The sequence below is a fragment of the Homarus americanus genome, unplaced genomic scaffold (assembly GCF_018991925.1).
Source record: "Homarus americanus isolate GMGI-L3 unplaced genomic scaffold, GMGI_Hamer_2.0 scaffold1024, whole genome shotgun sequence".
Lineage (NCBI taxonomy): Eukaryota > Metazoa > Arthropoda > Malacostraca > Decapoda > Nephropidae > Homarus > Homarus americanus.
The window spans coordinates 2,003,148-2,018,487 of NW_024715228.1; the positions used below are offsets into that span (position 1 = coordinate 2,003,148).

General features: G+C 36.6%; 1 protein-coding gene across 3 annotated transcripts; it reads left to right on the forward strand.

Annotated features, from left to right (window-relative positions):
- Positions 1 to 1,252: 1,252 nt before the first annotated feature.
- LOC121855793 (E3 ubiquitin-protein ligase rnf168-like) lies at positions 1,253 to 15,332 on the forward strand. Of its 3 annotated transcripts, none has more exons than XM_042350902.1 (10): positions 1,253 to 1,511; positions 3,754 to 3,887; positions 5,087 to 5,232; positions 6,462 to 6,548; positions 6,663 to 6,749; positions 8,237 to 8,369; positions 10,140 to 10,364; positions 10,899 to 11,398; positions 12,496 to 12,618; positions 14,818 to 15,332. In XM_042350902.1, the coding sequence occupies exons 1-10, from the start codon at positions 1,315 to 1,317 to the stop codon at positions 14,986 to 14,988; spliced, it is 1,803 nt and encodes a 600-aa protein (XP_042206836.1). In that variant the 5' UTR covers positions 1,253 to 1,314; the 3' UTR covers positions 14,989 to 15,332. The 3 variants fall into 3 exon arrangements, with proteins under 3 accessions (XP_042206836.1, XP_042206844.1, XP_042206853.1); XM_042350910.1 differs by having other exon boundaries at positions 5,090 to 5,232; XM_042350919.1 differs by lacking the exon at positions 6,663 to 6,749.
- Positions 15,333 to 15,340: the final 8 nt, after the last annotated feature.

Genomic DNA, 15,340 nt, shown 5'->3' on the forward strand with positions numbered 1-15,340 from the left:
TCTGGTAGATTGTTCCAAGAGTTTACAACCCTTACTCCGAAAAAGTTTGCCCTCACAGTCTTCTGGACTTGCGGATTCTTCAATGTTGAGCTGTGACCCCTTGTAGGGCGAGCGTCCGCCAGCTCCAAGTAAGGACACTCGACTGAGTAGTGCCCCCTGAGATGCTTATACACCTCAATTAGGTCACCCCTTGCCCGTCTGTAGTATAGCTTTTACAGTTTATTTCTAATACCCTCTTCTGTGAACACAATGTGGGTCAGTGCTGTGTCGAATCGTCTGTCCTCAAACGCAGGAAGGTTAATCGCATCCTCTCTTGTGAACACGGAGGAAAAGAAGTTGTTCAATGCCTCAGCTTTATCCTGGTCAGAATCTGCGTAACTACCATCTTCAAGCCTCGGGTCTGATACTCCTACTTGCGTTTTTAATTTCGACTTTGCAGGAAATAAACATACCCGTTGATAGAAACAAGAAATAGGATAAATATACAAATATCACACACCTAAAGACAAAGGTAATACTATGACGGAAACAACACAGTACTGTACAGTACATGAATTTAGGGGGATTCATGTGGGTGCGATCGGGGTGGCTGTTCGTCAGTTGATCACCATGATTCAGCCCTCAGGTAATGCGGTCAGCAAGGTTAGGTTAGGTATTGAGGCTTGAGGGAAGTAATGCATCAGTTTGAAAAGGGTTGGGTGGGGGGAAGATTTTTAAGTGGCTATTCTTGAGGGGGTATCTTTATTTGATCCGTTCCTTTTGGTATCATTGTTCATCAGTAAGTTGCTTTCCTTTAATGAGCTACACCAGTCTACTTGAAATCTGAATAAATATATATATATATATATATATATATATATATGAACTGGCTACGAACTCTGACTAAACTGGTTCACTATCTGAGAAAAACCTTCCACTGCAATATATTAATCAATTGAATAGAGAAAACTAGAAACAATTTACTCTTGTTGATTCATGTTTTGTCAATCGTACGTCGGCAGTGAGGCAGCACGAGCTGACGTAGACAGGACGTTGTCATACTGGCGCCAAGTATAAGGCATTCAAAATGAGTTAAAATATATACCATATACCAATTTCCTCCATTTATTATTGTCATCTATCCTATTTAAAAAATAAATAGAAAGATCTTCATATACAGAGTGCAATGTGATTACACATTAAGGTGAAAATTAAAGTGAATTAGGAAAATATCAGTATCAGGTGATTCGCTTTAGCCACTCGCCAGCCCAGCCAGAGCCAGGGCCAGTAACGTCAGGAGAAGGCCGGAGTCTGGCGCGTCGGCCTCGGGGAGTTATGGCGTCATATAATGTTAATAATTGTGGCTCCGGACCTGATAGCAGAGAGTTATCCATCTCGGATGTTATGTGCCCAATATGTCTTTCTATACTGATAGAGCCGGTAACGATGCCTTGCTCTCACTCCCTGTGTATGCAGTGTTTCAACCAGCAGGTAGCCCAGACCTCCCTGGCTTGTCCTCTCTGTCGTAAAAGGTAAAATAAATGTGTTTTTATTCCCTGGAAACTCGTAAATGAGGTGAGGTATTATTTACCACCTACACTGCTACAGTCTGTAGGACATGCAGTAATGGCTTCTGACATGGCTGGTCTAGTACTGTAGTGTTACCTGACCTGTGTTTCAAGTGTTGATAGTGCTAACTGGAGTAACTGGCCTCTCAAGAGTTCCAGGGAGTATCTTCCCTGATGGGTCCAGTTTTAGTATAGAAGAAACTGAAGTACAGTAGCTGGAGAACCTTGGTCATACTGGACAACACCTATCTTATATAACTGACACAGAGCGCGCTGGGTGTACCACTGACACACAGTGTAGGTAGTGGCACAATCATGCTCTGCTATTTTTAAAAATTTAAGATCATACAGCTGAACTAATACAGTGAGTAATAGTTGAGTTGGTAATTCTTGACTTCACAGCCTCTGAATTTTAATGGAAAAAGAATTTAAATATAAACTAACCTAACCCTACCCAACCCAACCTAACCCCTAGCCGGGACACCAAGTAGGCCTAGCTTAAACTAACCTAAACCCAACCTAACCCAACCTAACCCCTAGCCGGGACCCCAAGTAGGCCTAGCTTAAACTAACCTAACCTAACCGTTTCAGTAGTTTGAAACTTTGGGGCACACCATGTCCGAAAGTACAATACAGTACCTTAGAAGTGGAAGATAATGTATTGACAAATATTCCTCTTCTTACTCTTTGTGTACCTCCTTGAACGATTATAGAACCACTGGTTCTTGTCCTTTCTATATTTACAAGGCAATTTACAGTGCGGGCACTCGACAGACATAGGGAGATCACCGTGATTACGTACGAATTGGATAGAATGATCGTCTTTCTCGTAAAACTTAACAATAAACTTAAAATAATCATAGGAGCACGACTGACACACGACCACGGCCGTTGTCAGACTGGTTATGGATTTTCAAATCCATACCCAGGCTGCTTTGAAAAATTTAAATGTGATTGGTAAAAAAATTCTCAGGGTGATATCGATACATCATTAGTCATGACTGAATGACGTCAGTCAATATGGGCATGCATGATCCATAATTAACTCGGTTTCATGCCGATAACATCTCAGACAAAGACTGTAAATTACGTAAATCAATTAAATTCAATTATATCGCTATTTTTAATTTTTGAATGGTATAAATGGGGTTCAAAATGCTCAGAATGGGTAGATCTAAATGATTCAGTAGTTTATAACTTTTGGGTGCACTATGTCCTAAAGTAAAATAATACCTCTAGTAAATATTGTGTATTTTTTTTTAAGGCAATCCATTATCCAAATTAATTTAAATATTAAATACAGTAATAAGTGCCTATTGTAAAATACAGGTGTCTCTCTTTTAGTGTTAATTCACTTTACGTTAATTCGGTTTAGCGCTAAAAATATTTTGACACTTTCTCACCAAATGTTAGCTCAAAATTCTGTTTTAACGATAGCTTGACTCACTGGGAATGGGAAAACTGGGGATGGGGTGGCATGGGTGTGTATGTGTGTGTAATGAATGCATTTTTGGAGGCAGTGGGCAATAACTGTGTTGCTGGCCCAGCCCCCGCCCCCTGAATCCCTCCCTAATGTGACATCACGGTATACATAGCGCTGCAACCACACGTCAGAGAGTCAGCTCAGTGATTGTCTGGCTGAACTTTGTGGTATCACCCAGAGGATGGTTTGAGTGTGGAAGGAGTTCTTTTTAGTGTTATTGTATTTTATGATATGCTATGTATCAATTTAATTGTTTATCATAGCAATTTTTTTCGTTTTTGACTTATGCAATTTGAAATTTGTTCAAATTAGGTTTAACCACGAACCACATCATTTATATAGAAGTTTGGTGTTAAGAAGTCAACTGTTAAACTTTGAAACAATTTATAACAAACTCGTTTATTATTATTATTATCATCATCATCATCATCATCATCATCATCATTATTATTATTAGGGAGTACAATGCTGTACTGCTGTTTGAACCTGTTGGTCGCCCGTTGCTGTTATCCCTTGTTTAGTGATAATTTCGCTTAATGTTAGGTTTTTCAGGAGCACCACCCTATCGTTAAATGAGGGATACCTGTACAGGTATATTGACAATATTTTTGCAGTTTATAGTATGTATGTTAGTTATGTGTTGGGTATGGGATGACATTATGAATAAACTATAAATTTTGTATATTATTTTTAGATCTTTAAAACCAATTATCCTATTCACAGAATTAGTGTTTGGGTGCGTCGTACCAGCAAAACCAATAGATTAATTGACACCAAACTTTGGCAGAAGATCCGGGACAAGTTTTCTGCCAAGGTAGAAGCTCGTATACGTGGAGTAGACGACACTGATAGTGAAGGTAAACACCATACCATAACCTTCCAATTTTTTTGTTTTTGGCATGTGTGTGTGTGTGTGTGTGTGTGTTTTTGGCTTTGCATTTAGGTAATCAGTTTTTATCCTGTGAATAAAGTAACAACTACCACAGGCACTGATCTCCTTTGGGAGTCAAGGGTCTCTGTGTAACCTTAGGCACTTTCATCCATTGACTATGCTTTACACTCGAGGTAATTTTCTGCTCGGTACAGTACTGGTTGACTGCTGGAAGATGTAGACTGCCTTCCAGAAAACAGGTAGATGTTCCCGAGAAGTGAAGTACATACAGTATATGTAAGAAGGTTTGATCTTGAAATCACTTGAAGCATAACCACCCAGCAGAAGCATAAGGCAATCCTTTTTATCTTTGAGCCCTGGAACATGCCTCTCTTCCTGTGGAATGAAGTAATAGGCTTCCAAACATTACCTGCCTCTTTGACATTAAAGTCAAGTTGAAGATGAAAACTGTTGTGGTTGATGATTGCCTTCAAGGAGTCAAAGAATTCAGTAGCTGCCTATATGTCAGCAGACTCAGTACTCATAGCTTCATCAGAGATATGTACTCTGCAAGTTACTATGACAGTTAATTTTCTTGAACCAACTTTCCCCGACCTGAAACATCTCCATTGTCAATCCCTTGCCGTCTCCTTCATGCAGGCAGGAGGAGGTGTTCCTAGCCTTCTTCATGAGGGTTAGTTGGCGGAGGGGCATGTGGCACTGTGTTTGATCTTACAACCCACTTGCCCAACTAGCTTTCCATCTTTTCCATTAAAGTGTTCACTGAATGAGTTGTCTTGGTTGCTCTTAAAGAACTGGTGGATTGAGCAGAAGCCCTTATCTTGGCTGCAATCTTGAGAATGGCTCTAATGGTTGTTATAGCCGAACCCAAGCTATGATCAATGTCAACCTGACTCAAAATCTGTATTTTACCATCCATAGTGATGCTTTTCCTTGACTGCACAGCCATATTACTAGCAATATCAATTCCAGATAATTTTCCAAACATTGTGGTTCTGAAATAAGATAGAAAGAAAATTAGTATCATGGTGGAGTAAGCACATGTCTGTCAAGGTAGAAGCTTATTAACTGAATGTAATATGCATATACTTCATTCATTGGCTGTGTGTGTGTAGATAATGTAATGAGTGCATGTTTTTCATTATTTATATCATTTTGTTTCAGAAGTATTTGTTCCAGTCCACTCTGTGAGTGCTCCAGGGGAAATTCGTCAAGAGTATGAGACTTTCCTGGCAAAACAGCTTGAGGAAGCAGCCCTGAGGAAAACTGAGGAAGAAATTGCTTCAAATAGACTGATACAGCTACTGCAGGTAGAAGGAAATTCAAAATTTATTGCAAGCAAACTTGGATGCCTATAAATTCCCAATACAAGGGGCCCCCCAAATTCGCAGGGGTTAGGTTCTCAAAATGGCCGCAAATCGCCAAATCCATGAATAACATTTGCGGAGGGAGGGGGAGGGTTACATTTTTACGTGTGTACAAAGAAATGTATATTCCCTTTATGTGTTTGCTATTAGAACAATTATTTCTTTTACCTGTATTGTATATATATATGTGTGTGTGTGTGTAGACACGCACAAAACACATACAAACAAATAATAATGGGAAAATACTCTCACAAATAATCATAAACAAATTCATTAAAAATGTGAATCTACCCTCAAGTCCGTAATTTATCACTTTATTAATAAAGCATGGACTTGAGGGTAGACTGTCAGTGGTGTTGCACACCTGGCCTCTCCTTGATCTTGTCAGCTCTTTTAACTATGGAATGCACCGTAGAGGGAGCCAAGCCGTGCATGCGCCAAATCACTGACGTTCCTTCTCCGTGTTCATGTCTTTTTATGATATCCAATTTCACTTCCAACGTAACTGCCATACGTGATCTCTTAGCACCATTGCTGGGAGTTTTAGTAGCTGGTTGGTTAGGCATTGCGAGATCACACAAAACACACGTCAGTACGTGTGAGACTTGAGGCGAGCGGGAGCGTATGGCGGAGGAATACGTACACGTGCTGTCCTACGCTACGGTTGAGGCGCACGGTTCAAATTTTTTGCTCGTAAGAATTTGCGAATAAACGGGGCAGCCATTGCGAATAATGAAAATGGGTAACAATAAATTGATTGCGGATAAACGGGGTTACGAATACCTTGGCTATGAATTATGGGGCTTGCCTGTACTGTACTACAGGACCTCCTTATAAATATAAACACCATCTCTGAAACATTTATCATTTCTAGCATAAAATATTATGACAAATGTGATAATCTTGGTAGCTTGATACAATGGTTTCATCAGTGATCCCCCCCCCCCCACTCTTCGATTTAACAGCAAACTGGATTTAATGGTGGTCCAGGTTCCATCGATGCCATTAAATTGAGGTTCAGCCTTTATATGATTTTCCACTTTATACACAACATCTAAAGAATGCATTCCTTTTGTATTATGATGACTGCCTGGACTATATATGAATATGTAATTTAAAATTATATTTATATCTTTGATTTATTCTTGGTTACAAAGTTATCTCGTTGACAGGACCAGGAAAAAATGAAACTACGGGAACGACGAAAAGAGCAGGAGCTCCTAGCAGAAAAGGATGCCATGCTGGCCCATGAAGTGAAGGTGTGATGGGGTTGTGTGGAGTATAGACACTGCTGAATGAGGATAGATGTGATTATTTGCTTTATTATTCTTTTGTTGCTACAGATTTTTTAATGTTTACTTATTGTTTATCAGGAAGCAGAAAAGATGTGTATGGAAGAAAAGTTGAAGCAGTTCCGAGAGTTGTGTGCCAGTGATGAGGCTGTTGCACGCCAGATTGAGGTATAAAATATTATAATTAATGAGGGATGTAATATTTGTAAATTAGGAGATCATTAGAATAATATTTTTTTTATAGCGTACACGTCATTCAGCAAGTGACTTTGAGACAGCCCCCTCAAACGTAAATTTCAGGCAGCTCACCTCTTTTAGGGGAGGGGAACTTCTGGATTCTAAAGAAGGGACCATTTTTTCAGAGTAGTATTGCAAAAGCTGTAAATCCATTACTGCCCCTGTTGAATAATGCTTTATGAAGCAAGTCTTGGCCTAAATCCATTTTGTTTTCTTTTTTTAATCAATCCTTCAGTTATATACTTAGATGACACACATTAGTGGCCATGTTTTCCATGCATGACCCTACTGTCAACACCAATTGTGTATGCTATGCAGCTTTTCTCATGGAACTTAAGATGAAGTGATCTCTACATTTGAATTGTCATCATATTGGCAGTGTTTACTTCTGTCTGACAGCCTATGATTTAAATAATATTCTGGTTTTGAAGTAAAGGGTGTTTGATGACCATTTGACCATTTATGGCCAGCTTCCCTTCTCTAGGCAATTAAGAATAATGTTGAAGACTACCAGAGAATGTTGTGACACTAAGGGGTGTGAACTTTTAATAACCTGCCTGAGAATGTGGCATTAAAAGTTTTTACTTGAATTGGGTAATTAATTTGGAATGAAACTTTTTGTATTGTGTGATTGTGACAGTGTATATAATGTGGCTTATACAGAAAAGGATGCTGATATTGTGCCAGGTGCTGAATTGACATTTCTGGTTATGTTGTGACAACATTACTGCCCTCTCATCAATAGAAAGCTCTCATACTTTGTGGATAACTGTTAAACTAGCCCAAAACTTTTTCGTTTTCTGCTTGATAATAGTACTGGCATGTGAAGAACTTTCAAATCGAACAAAAAAAATTGCCAAAGCTACCAAGCATTCTTACACAAAGTCTGCTCTAAAATGGATTCTTCTTGTATACAGTATTCCACTCATCCATACTTTTTTTCATGATACCCCAGGGTGGTAGGAACCATGTAGTAATGTTTCCACAGCAGTGTCCTAAATGTCTATGGTAGGGAAATGCTTCATATATTGCCAGAACTTCTGTAGCTAATTTACATTGAACAAAATGTGAGTAGTGAAGGAATTATAGAAAAAATAACATTGGTTATTAATTTAATGACTTTTTATAGCATGGACGATGTTTCAGAAATATTTGCAAAGATATCTTGCTATAAATGTTATAGAAGTATGATGGGAATATTTTGCATTAGAAACCCTTAGTTGTATTTAATTTGGGGATGTTATGAAGGTAGACTGGCAGCAGTCCTACATGGTAAAAGATTTTTATTCAGGTTGTTACAGTATAATTTTTTCCTTGATAGCTTTCCATTTAAGTTTTGTTGTAGTGGAAATAGACATAATGAACAATTTCTTTACAAGTACTAACAGTAATAACAATTTAATATGATATTCTGACAGAAAACGGAGTGGAAGGAGCAGAAGCAACGGCTTCCACAGAATGCTAAGGATCGTTCAGGTGGTTCCTCCAAATTAGGTCGCACTTCCAATAAACCTGTTAAAACACCCCATGGTCCAATGGATGTTTATATTGGTAAATGTTTTAATTTTTTATTGTTTTTAGAGGCTTGGGAGGTGACCAAAGGGCAACTTCAACTTGTTTTATGCAGATATGAGTATAACTGGAGAATTTCCTTGACTGCTGTTTATTGTTTACCTGCAAGTGGAAAGAAATAATTTTTTTTATGGCCAATGGATCACTCACCAGATGACTTCACTAGAACACCTGGCAGTGTGTGCCTTGCCCAGGATGCTTTGAAGAGTCATTGAGTCAATGGACACAGCTGCTTCTGGCTTACTGTCAGTACAATGTATATGTTACACCTTTACTATGCCACTTAGGAGTTTTCCAAGAACGACTTTCCTTTTGTTTTTATCCTCTGCCACCACCTGTTCCCCCACCTGGGGGGGAAGGTGTAGCAGAAGAGACTAGGGCATCATATAACTTTATCCTTACTTTGCCTTTTCTATTCCCCTTACCCCTGTCCCTTTTAATTTTTAATTTGGCTAACAGCAGGTGATTTTATTCAGCACAGAGGTGCCTAATACCCAAGGGGTTAATACCAGGCATGGGGCGATTAAGTTTCAAATTTAACTACGCTTAGTAAAGTTAATTTTAATTTTTTTCCAGTTAACCTGGTTTTTTTTTTACATTAACTAATTAAGTTAAGATTTTTTCGATTAAGTTAAGTTAACCAGTCTATGTCAAATTTGTTTTGGAGAATTTTCATGTGGATTAAATAACTTAATATCCTGTAAATGTTTTCCAGAAGAGTCAATAAATACTGTGGTTTGAATACCTGAATAGCCAAACTGGGTCAGGCAGTCTGGCACACTACTTGCTTGGTATGAATAAGTCTTGAGACAAAACAATTATAAATTCTTTACTTTTTTATTTTCTACTCAACAGTTTTTCACATGTAAATAATTTTATAATTTCAGTATGCAGAAGCAAGTTTGACTTTCTTACTTGAAAAATTATATCACGATATGATAAGAATTCTGCATATCGAATAAATAATAATCATTGAAAGTTTAAACGCAAACCTTTTCATCACATACTTCTTACACTTTATAAAGTTAAACATAATGTATTCAAACCTTTCATCACTTATTCAGCACCCGTCAGGCCTGAACACTTAACAACAAAAAATAAGAATTCTGCATATCAATTAAATAACAATCACTGAAGGTTTATACTCCAACTTTTTTAATCACATACTTATTACACTTTATAATGCTAAATGATAATCAGTGAAAGCTTCAACTCGAATTTTTTTTCATGACATGCCTACTACACTTTATTAACATTGTTTTCACACCTTCACTTATTCATCACATATCAATTGGATACTCACTGAACGCAAGGGCTGGTGTGTTATATTTTATTCGTTATATTTTCTAAGGAGTAAATTGATAATTAGTCAAAGTTAATCAATTAATGTGCCAAAATTTTGATTAAGTTACCGGTATGTTAAACTGTTATTTCAAAAGTTAATTAGTTAAGCAAAGTTAATTAATTGCCCCGCGCCTGGTTAATACAGCACAGTACTATATGTCGCTTTTAGTTTGGCCTTATAAACTAATGAGGTTGGGTACAAGAAGCACTGCTATGAAAAAAATTGCAAAAAAAAAAAACCTAGCTTTGGGTTTTTTGTAAGTACCAATATATCGAAAGTACAGGTATAATACTTTTTGTTCATAACTTTGGATAGTTATTAACAGGATCATTGTAAATTTTGGACTGCATATATATGAAGAACTGTATTAGCATAGAGAGATTTTAATACTCATTTTCTTTCAGGGAGCAATATGAGAGTCATTACCAAAACAAATCAGGATATCAACGATACCCCAACCACATCCAGTGCAAGAGCCAGTAGTTCACCCATTAGTTCTTCAAGACTAGACACCACAGATGTTGCTGCTTTAGTCATTCCATTAGCATCAGGCAGCATATCAGCATGTGTGGACAATAGAATTTGGAGACAACTAAGGGAAATTACATCATCTCAGAGTTCAGAGTCTGGTATGTCTTTTGGATGTAGACAAGTGTTTGTATGTATACAAATGTCATGACACCATATTCTTACCTGTATGCAAATATGTATCAATGTAGTAGTAATTTTCTGTGACTAGTATTACAGTTTTTTGGCCTGGGAGGAGTCAGTCTTAGTGTTAAGCCTCAAGGGCTTAAACCTCCATTGTGATGATCAAGGTCATTGAATCACATAAAAGAATTGTATGCCTTACTCACTTGATCATTGAGGAATTTTGGTATCCTTAGCTATTTGAATTAGTACCCTGTACCTGTGTTAATGAGTTGAATCCTTCCAAGGAAAACATGAACCAATGAAGGGAAACTTTTGAGGAACTTATAAGATTAGTTATTAATATATTTCATCACTTATCAGATTACTAGTCATTCGTGTGGTTGGTCTGTTCTTTGTTACCCAAATTCATAAAAATGGCAGCTGTGGCTGATGACAGCTACTGTGATAGGTTCCTCTAATCTTCCTTGTTTGTTATAGTGATTATACTGTACGGGTATTTTATCTTTCAGAGCCTGAAGACTTGACCCTATCTTCACAGCTCGGTAATCGTCATCGCCAGATCAATTCGGGGAAGGAAAATACGCAAAGAAGAAGAAAAAACAGTCCATGTAAATCAGGAAAGGGAAAATTGGCAGCTGATGAAACCAAAATTATTAATATTCAGGACAGCCCTGATATAGAGTGTTATAGTGGAATAATTGGTCTGAATTGTAATAATGCATTTAGAGAAGATAATGATAGTGATGAAACTGATATTGAAAACTCTGTGTCAACAAACTCTCAAACTATAACAAATGGGAAGGACAAAGTAATTGTGAATGAAAATGACTGTAACAGACTGGTAAATGAAAAACCCAAAACACATGATTGTATTCATGAATGTGGTGGTGGTACAGAAAAGGAGACAGCAGTTGGTGAAGTGTGTGATAGTTCAACAGGTAAACTAGGTCTTCACCGTAACGCACCAATGGAATTGACATCAATAATTAATGGCCTGGAGTTTAATCCAGTAAGTGTATTATATTTTATTTATTTATTGTATTTTTTGTGTTTTCAGTAATTTCATAGAACTCTAATCTAGGTGGCTTTTTTTTTTTTTGCTTTCCTGCATACCCCACACTGACCAACCTGGGTTGATGCAGCTTGTAACCAGTTCTTGTTCTCTCATTCTTGTTTTCCTGGTATTTAGACGAGTTTCTTTATTTTAGTCGCATAATTTTTTTTTTAATTAGTGAAGGGTGTAAAGAAGTCAAAAGGAACTACAGTACAGTACTCCTGGATAATTTGCAGATTTTTATTTTGCGGGCCTCTATTATTTGCAGATAACACGCTGGATGTGCCCAAGAATGTCTAAGTGTAGTTTTAGAGTTGCTGGCATTTTCATGGCCAGGACAGGGAGCCATTCGTTCTAGAGACAGTAATTTCCTTTACCTGTATTGTATATGTGTATGTGTGTAGACACACAAAACACATACAAATAAATAATAATGGGAAAATCCTCTCAAATAATCAGAAAAACATTTATTAAAAATGTTGAGTCTGACCTCAAGTCTACTCCGTACTTTATTAATAACAAAGCACAGAGTGGACTTGAGAGTAGACTCAATATTTTTAATACATTTCTTTCTGATTGTATAGTATTGTATTGTATATATGTGTGTGTGTGTATAGACACACATAAAAACACATACAAATAAATAATACATGTAATGGGAAAATCCTTTCACAAATAATTAAATCAGATTTTTTTATCGGGTCTATTCTTAACTCCATTCCGTGCTTTGTTATTAATAAAGCACGGAGTAGACTCAACATTTTAATAATTTTTTCAGATTGTTTGTGAGAGGATTTTCCCATTACTTATTATTTATTTGTGTGCATGTGTGTGTACACACACAATGTTATATACAATACAGGTAAAATAAATAATTGTCCTAAGGGCAAACACATAAAAGGAATAAACATTTCTTTGTACACAAGTCCAAGTTATATATGATAAACAAATTGGATTAGTACAGTACTGTTTTACTGTACTCAATTGTGGAAAATGTCATATTCCTTAATATCTGTTAAAGTACAGTACCAGATAACAAACTACATTTGCAGGAATCATTGGCAACACTGGTAGCAGAGCAGCATTCAGTGGAGGCCCTACTCAAACAGGAAGAAGAAGATCGCCTATTGGCAGAAGCTTTACAGAGGGAATTTAACCAAGACCAACGAAGAGTGGTTTGTGTTTATAGTTTATTTTTCTCAGATTCCAGAGTGGAGGGATTTAGTAATCAAAATTTTTTTGGGTGTTGTTTGAGCAATTTTTTTTTTTTTTTTTTTACTTGCTGTATTGTAGAAGTGGACATTAAGTTATTGAATATAATACTCAAGAATTATGTTGCTTGCAGTTTGAAAATGCAGAATAGGCTTGAGCCAGGTGTGCTTTTATTTAATTGATGTTATAATTAGAGTCCTCAACATTTCAAAATAGTGTAGAAAATTATAGACAAAATACAGTAATCCCTCACCAACCATGGGAATTACATTCTAGAATTCTCCTGTGGTTGTTAAAATTTTGATTGCCATACAATGTATGATCTAGAAGTTAAAAATAAGTGCAGTATACTGTATATAGGGTATATGCTATATGTAAAGAAAAATTCATTACCTTTACAGTATAAAAATACTTGTATGAAACACTGGTTAGTATAAGAAAAACAGTATAGGTGCTCCTCTACTTCTGAATGAAGTACACTTCTGAGGCTTGTTCATAAGTCCAACTTTCTACTTGTGGATACAGAACAGGTGTATTGTAAAAACTTAAAGAAATAAAGGATGTACTGTACAGCTGTACCCCAATAATGTAATAACTACTGCACATTACAGTATGCTTCACCAGCCTTTAATAGTATTAATGTATAAATAGCTTATACTTTATTAATTTTATAGGTAACACAGTACAGTACATATGGACAGATTTGTTTATAATTTTGAAACCATGGAACCTGCAGAAACTGAAAATTTTATATTTTGGTTGGTCAAATGCTGCACAAATTATGAAACATGGATACTCAAAACTGCTGTTGGTAAACCCATGGCTGGTGAAGGATTACTGTACAGTATAGTAATACCCCGATTTACGTGGTCAATTGAACCTGCAGAGATCCGCGTAAAACGAGAAACGCGTAAATGGAATAACAGAACATATGGGATTAATTGAAATAGAGACTGGGCCGACTCCCAAACTCCACTTTTTCCGACACAATACCTATGTTGTAGTAAAAATAACATCTTAATTTTATGATGGTATGCACACACAATTAATATTTAAGAAAAATACAGTCGCCAGGTTAATGTCCATTCAAATAATGGACTCAACCCCCCTTCCCATGCTCGCTGGCTCCTCCTCTCTGAGAAATGTTTGGGTGAAAACACTAGATTTTAAGGTATAGTAATAAATAATACCTCAGACTAAAGTTAGGATAATATAATTGACATTGCTGGATTCCTTGCAAGACCAGGAATATTTTGAATATTCACATCATATATTTTGTACAAAAGATAACATATTTGCTCTGTGTAAACAAAATTCTTACATTAGATCTAAAATTTGTATGTCCAATGCAAAATCCATGATGTTTATATTTAAATGATGATCATATTGTAAGAATTCCAGCAATGTAAATTATATTCTGGCCGGGTAATTTGTATGAATTTTATGAGCTAAAACAAATATCTTCAGTAAATAAAACAATTGTACTTCACCCAGACATTATCTGTCAATCAAAATACCCCACAGCCTCTTCCCATGCTGGCTGGGTCCTCCCTCCCTCCCTCCCTCCCTCCCTCCCTCCCTACCCCCCACCCCCACCTTCCCTCCCTACCAGAGAAATGTTTGGGTTAAAACAGTATATTTACATTTTTAGTAATAAATAATTCCTCTGACTAAAGTTAGGATAATATAATTGACATTGCTGGATTCCTTGCAAGACCAGGAATATTTTGAATATACACGTCATATATTTTGCACAAAAGATAACATATTTGCTGTGTAAACATAATTCTTACATTAGATCTAAAATTTGTATGTCTAATGCAAAATCCATGATGTATATATTTAAAATGATCATCATGTTGTAAAAATTCCAGCAATGTAAATTATATTCTGGCGGGGTAATTTGTATGAATTTCATGAGCTAAATAAAAAAATTATACTTCACCAGCATATATGAGTAGGTGCACCGCTTTAATTGGGCATTCCGGTTCTGGCAGGGACCGCGTAAATGTGGAAACGCGTAAACGAGAACCTCGTAAACCGAGGTATTACTGTAATTGAATTTGATTTTTCCAATACATTGCTTTGATTGCAGAAAAGTCTAATACTCTGTACCCAAAATTACATTTTAAAGATTGTTAAGGACCTCTTCACCTTTGCAGGTCAACAGAAGTAGAGGTTCAGAAGATGAGTACAAACTGAGGAATCGCCATCTTTCGACTCGAACTGCTCATAAGGGCGTTAAAACCACATCAGGAAAATCTCCCTCACAGAAGAAAACACGACAACCCACAATTAGGGAAAGTATTGCTAAACGGCAAAAAAAAGTATAATTCTGTAGAATGTCTCGGTAACGGAATAATTCATGCAAGGCTGTTCCATTTTATAAAATTTTCCGCTTACTTGGACACGAACAATAACCAGAGTTACTCTTAAGTATTGGACAAATTTTGTTTACTTGAACAACTTTCCATTAAGTTATTTGATACAATACCTCATTCCCCCCAATTAAATGCAACAGTAAAGTAATGGATTCCCAACTTATATACTGTACTGTAATACCATAACATTTACACACAACCTTTTCTGTAACAATAATACAGTTAATATAGTACTGTGTTGAAATACTATACTGTACATATTTAATGCTTCTCTAAGAAATAAAACATTAAAGACATGTAGTTT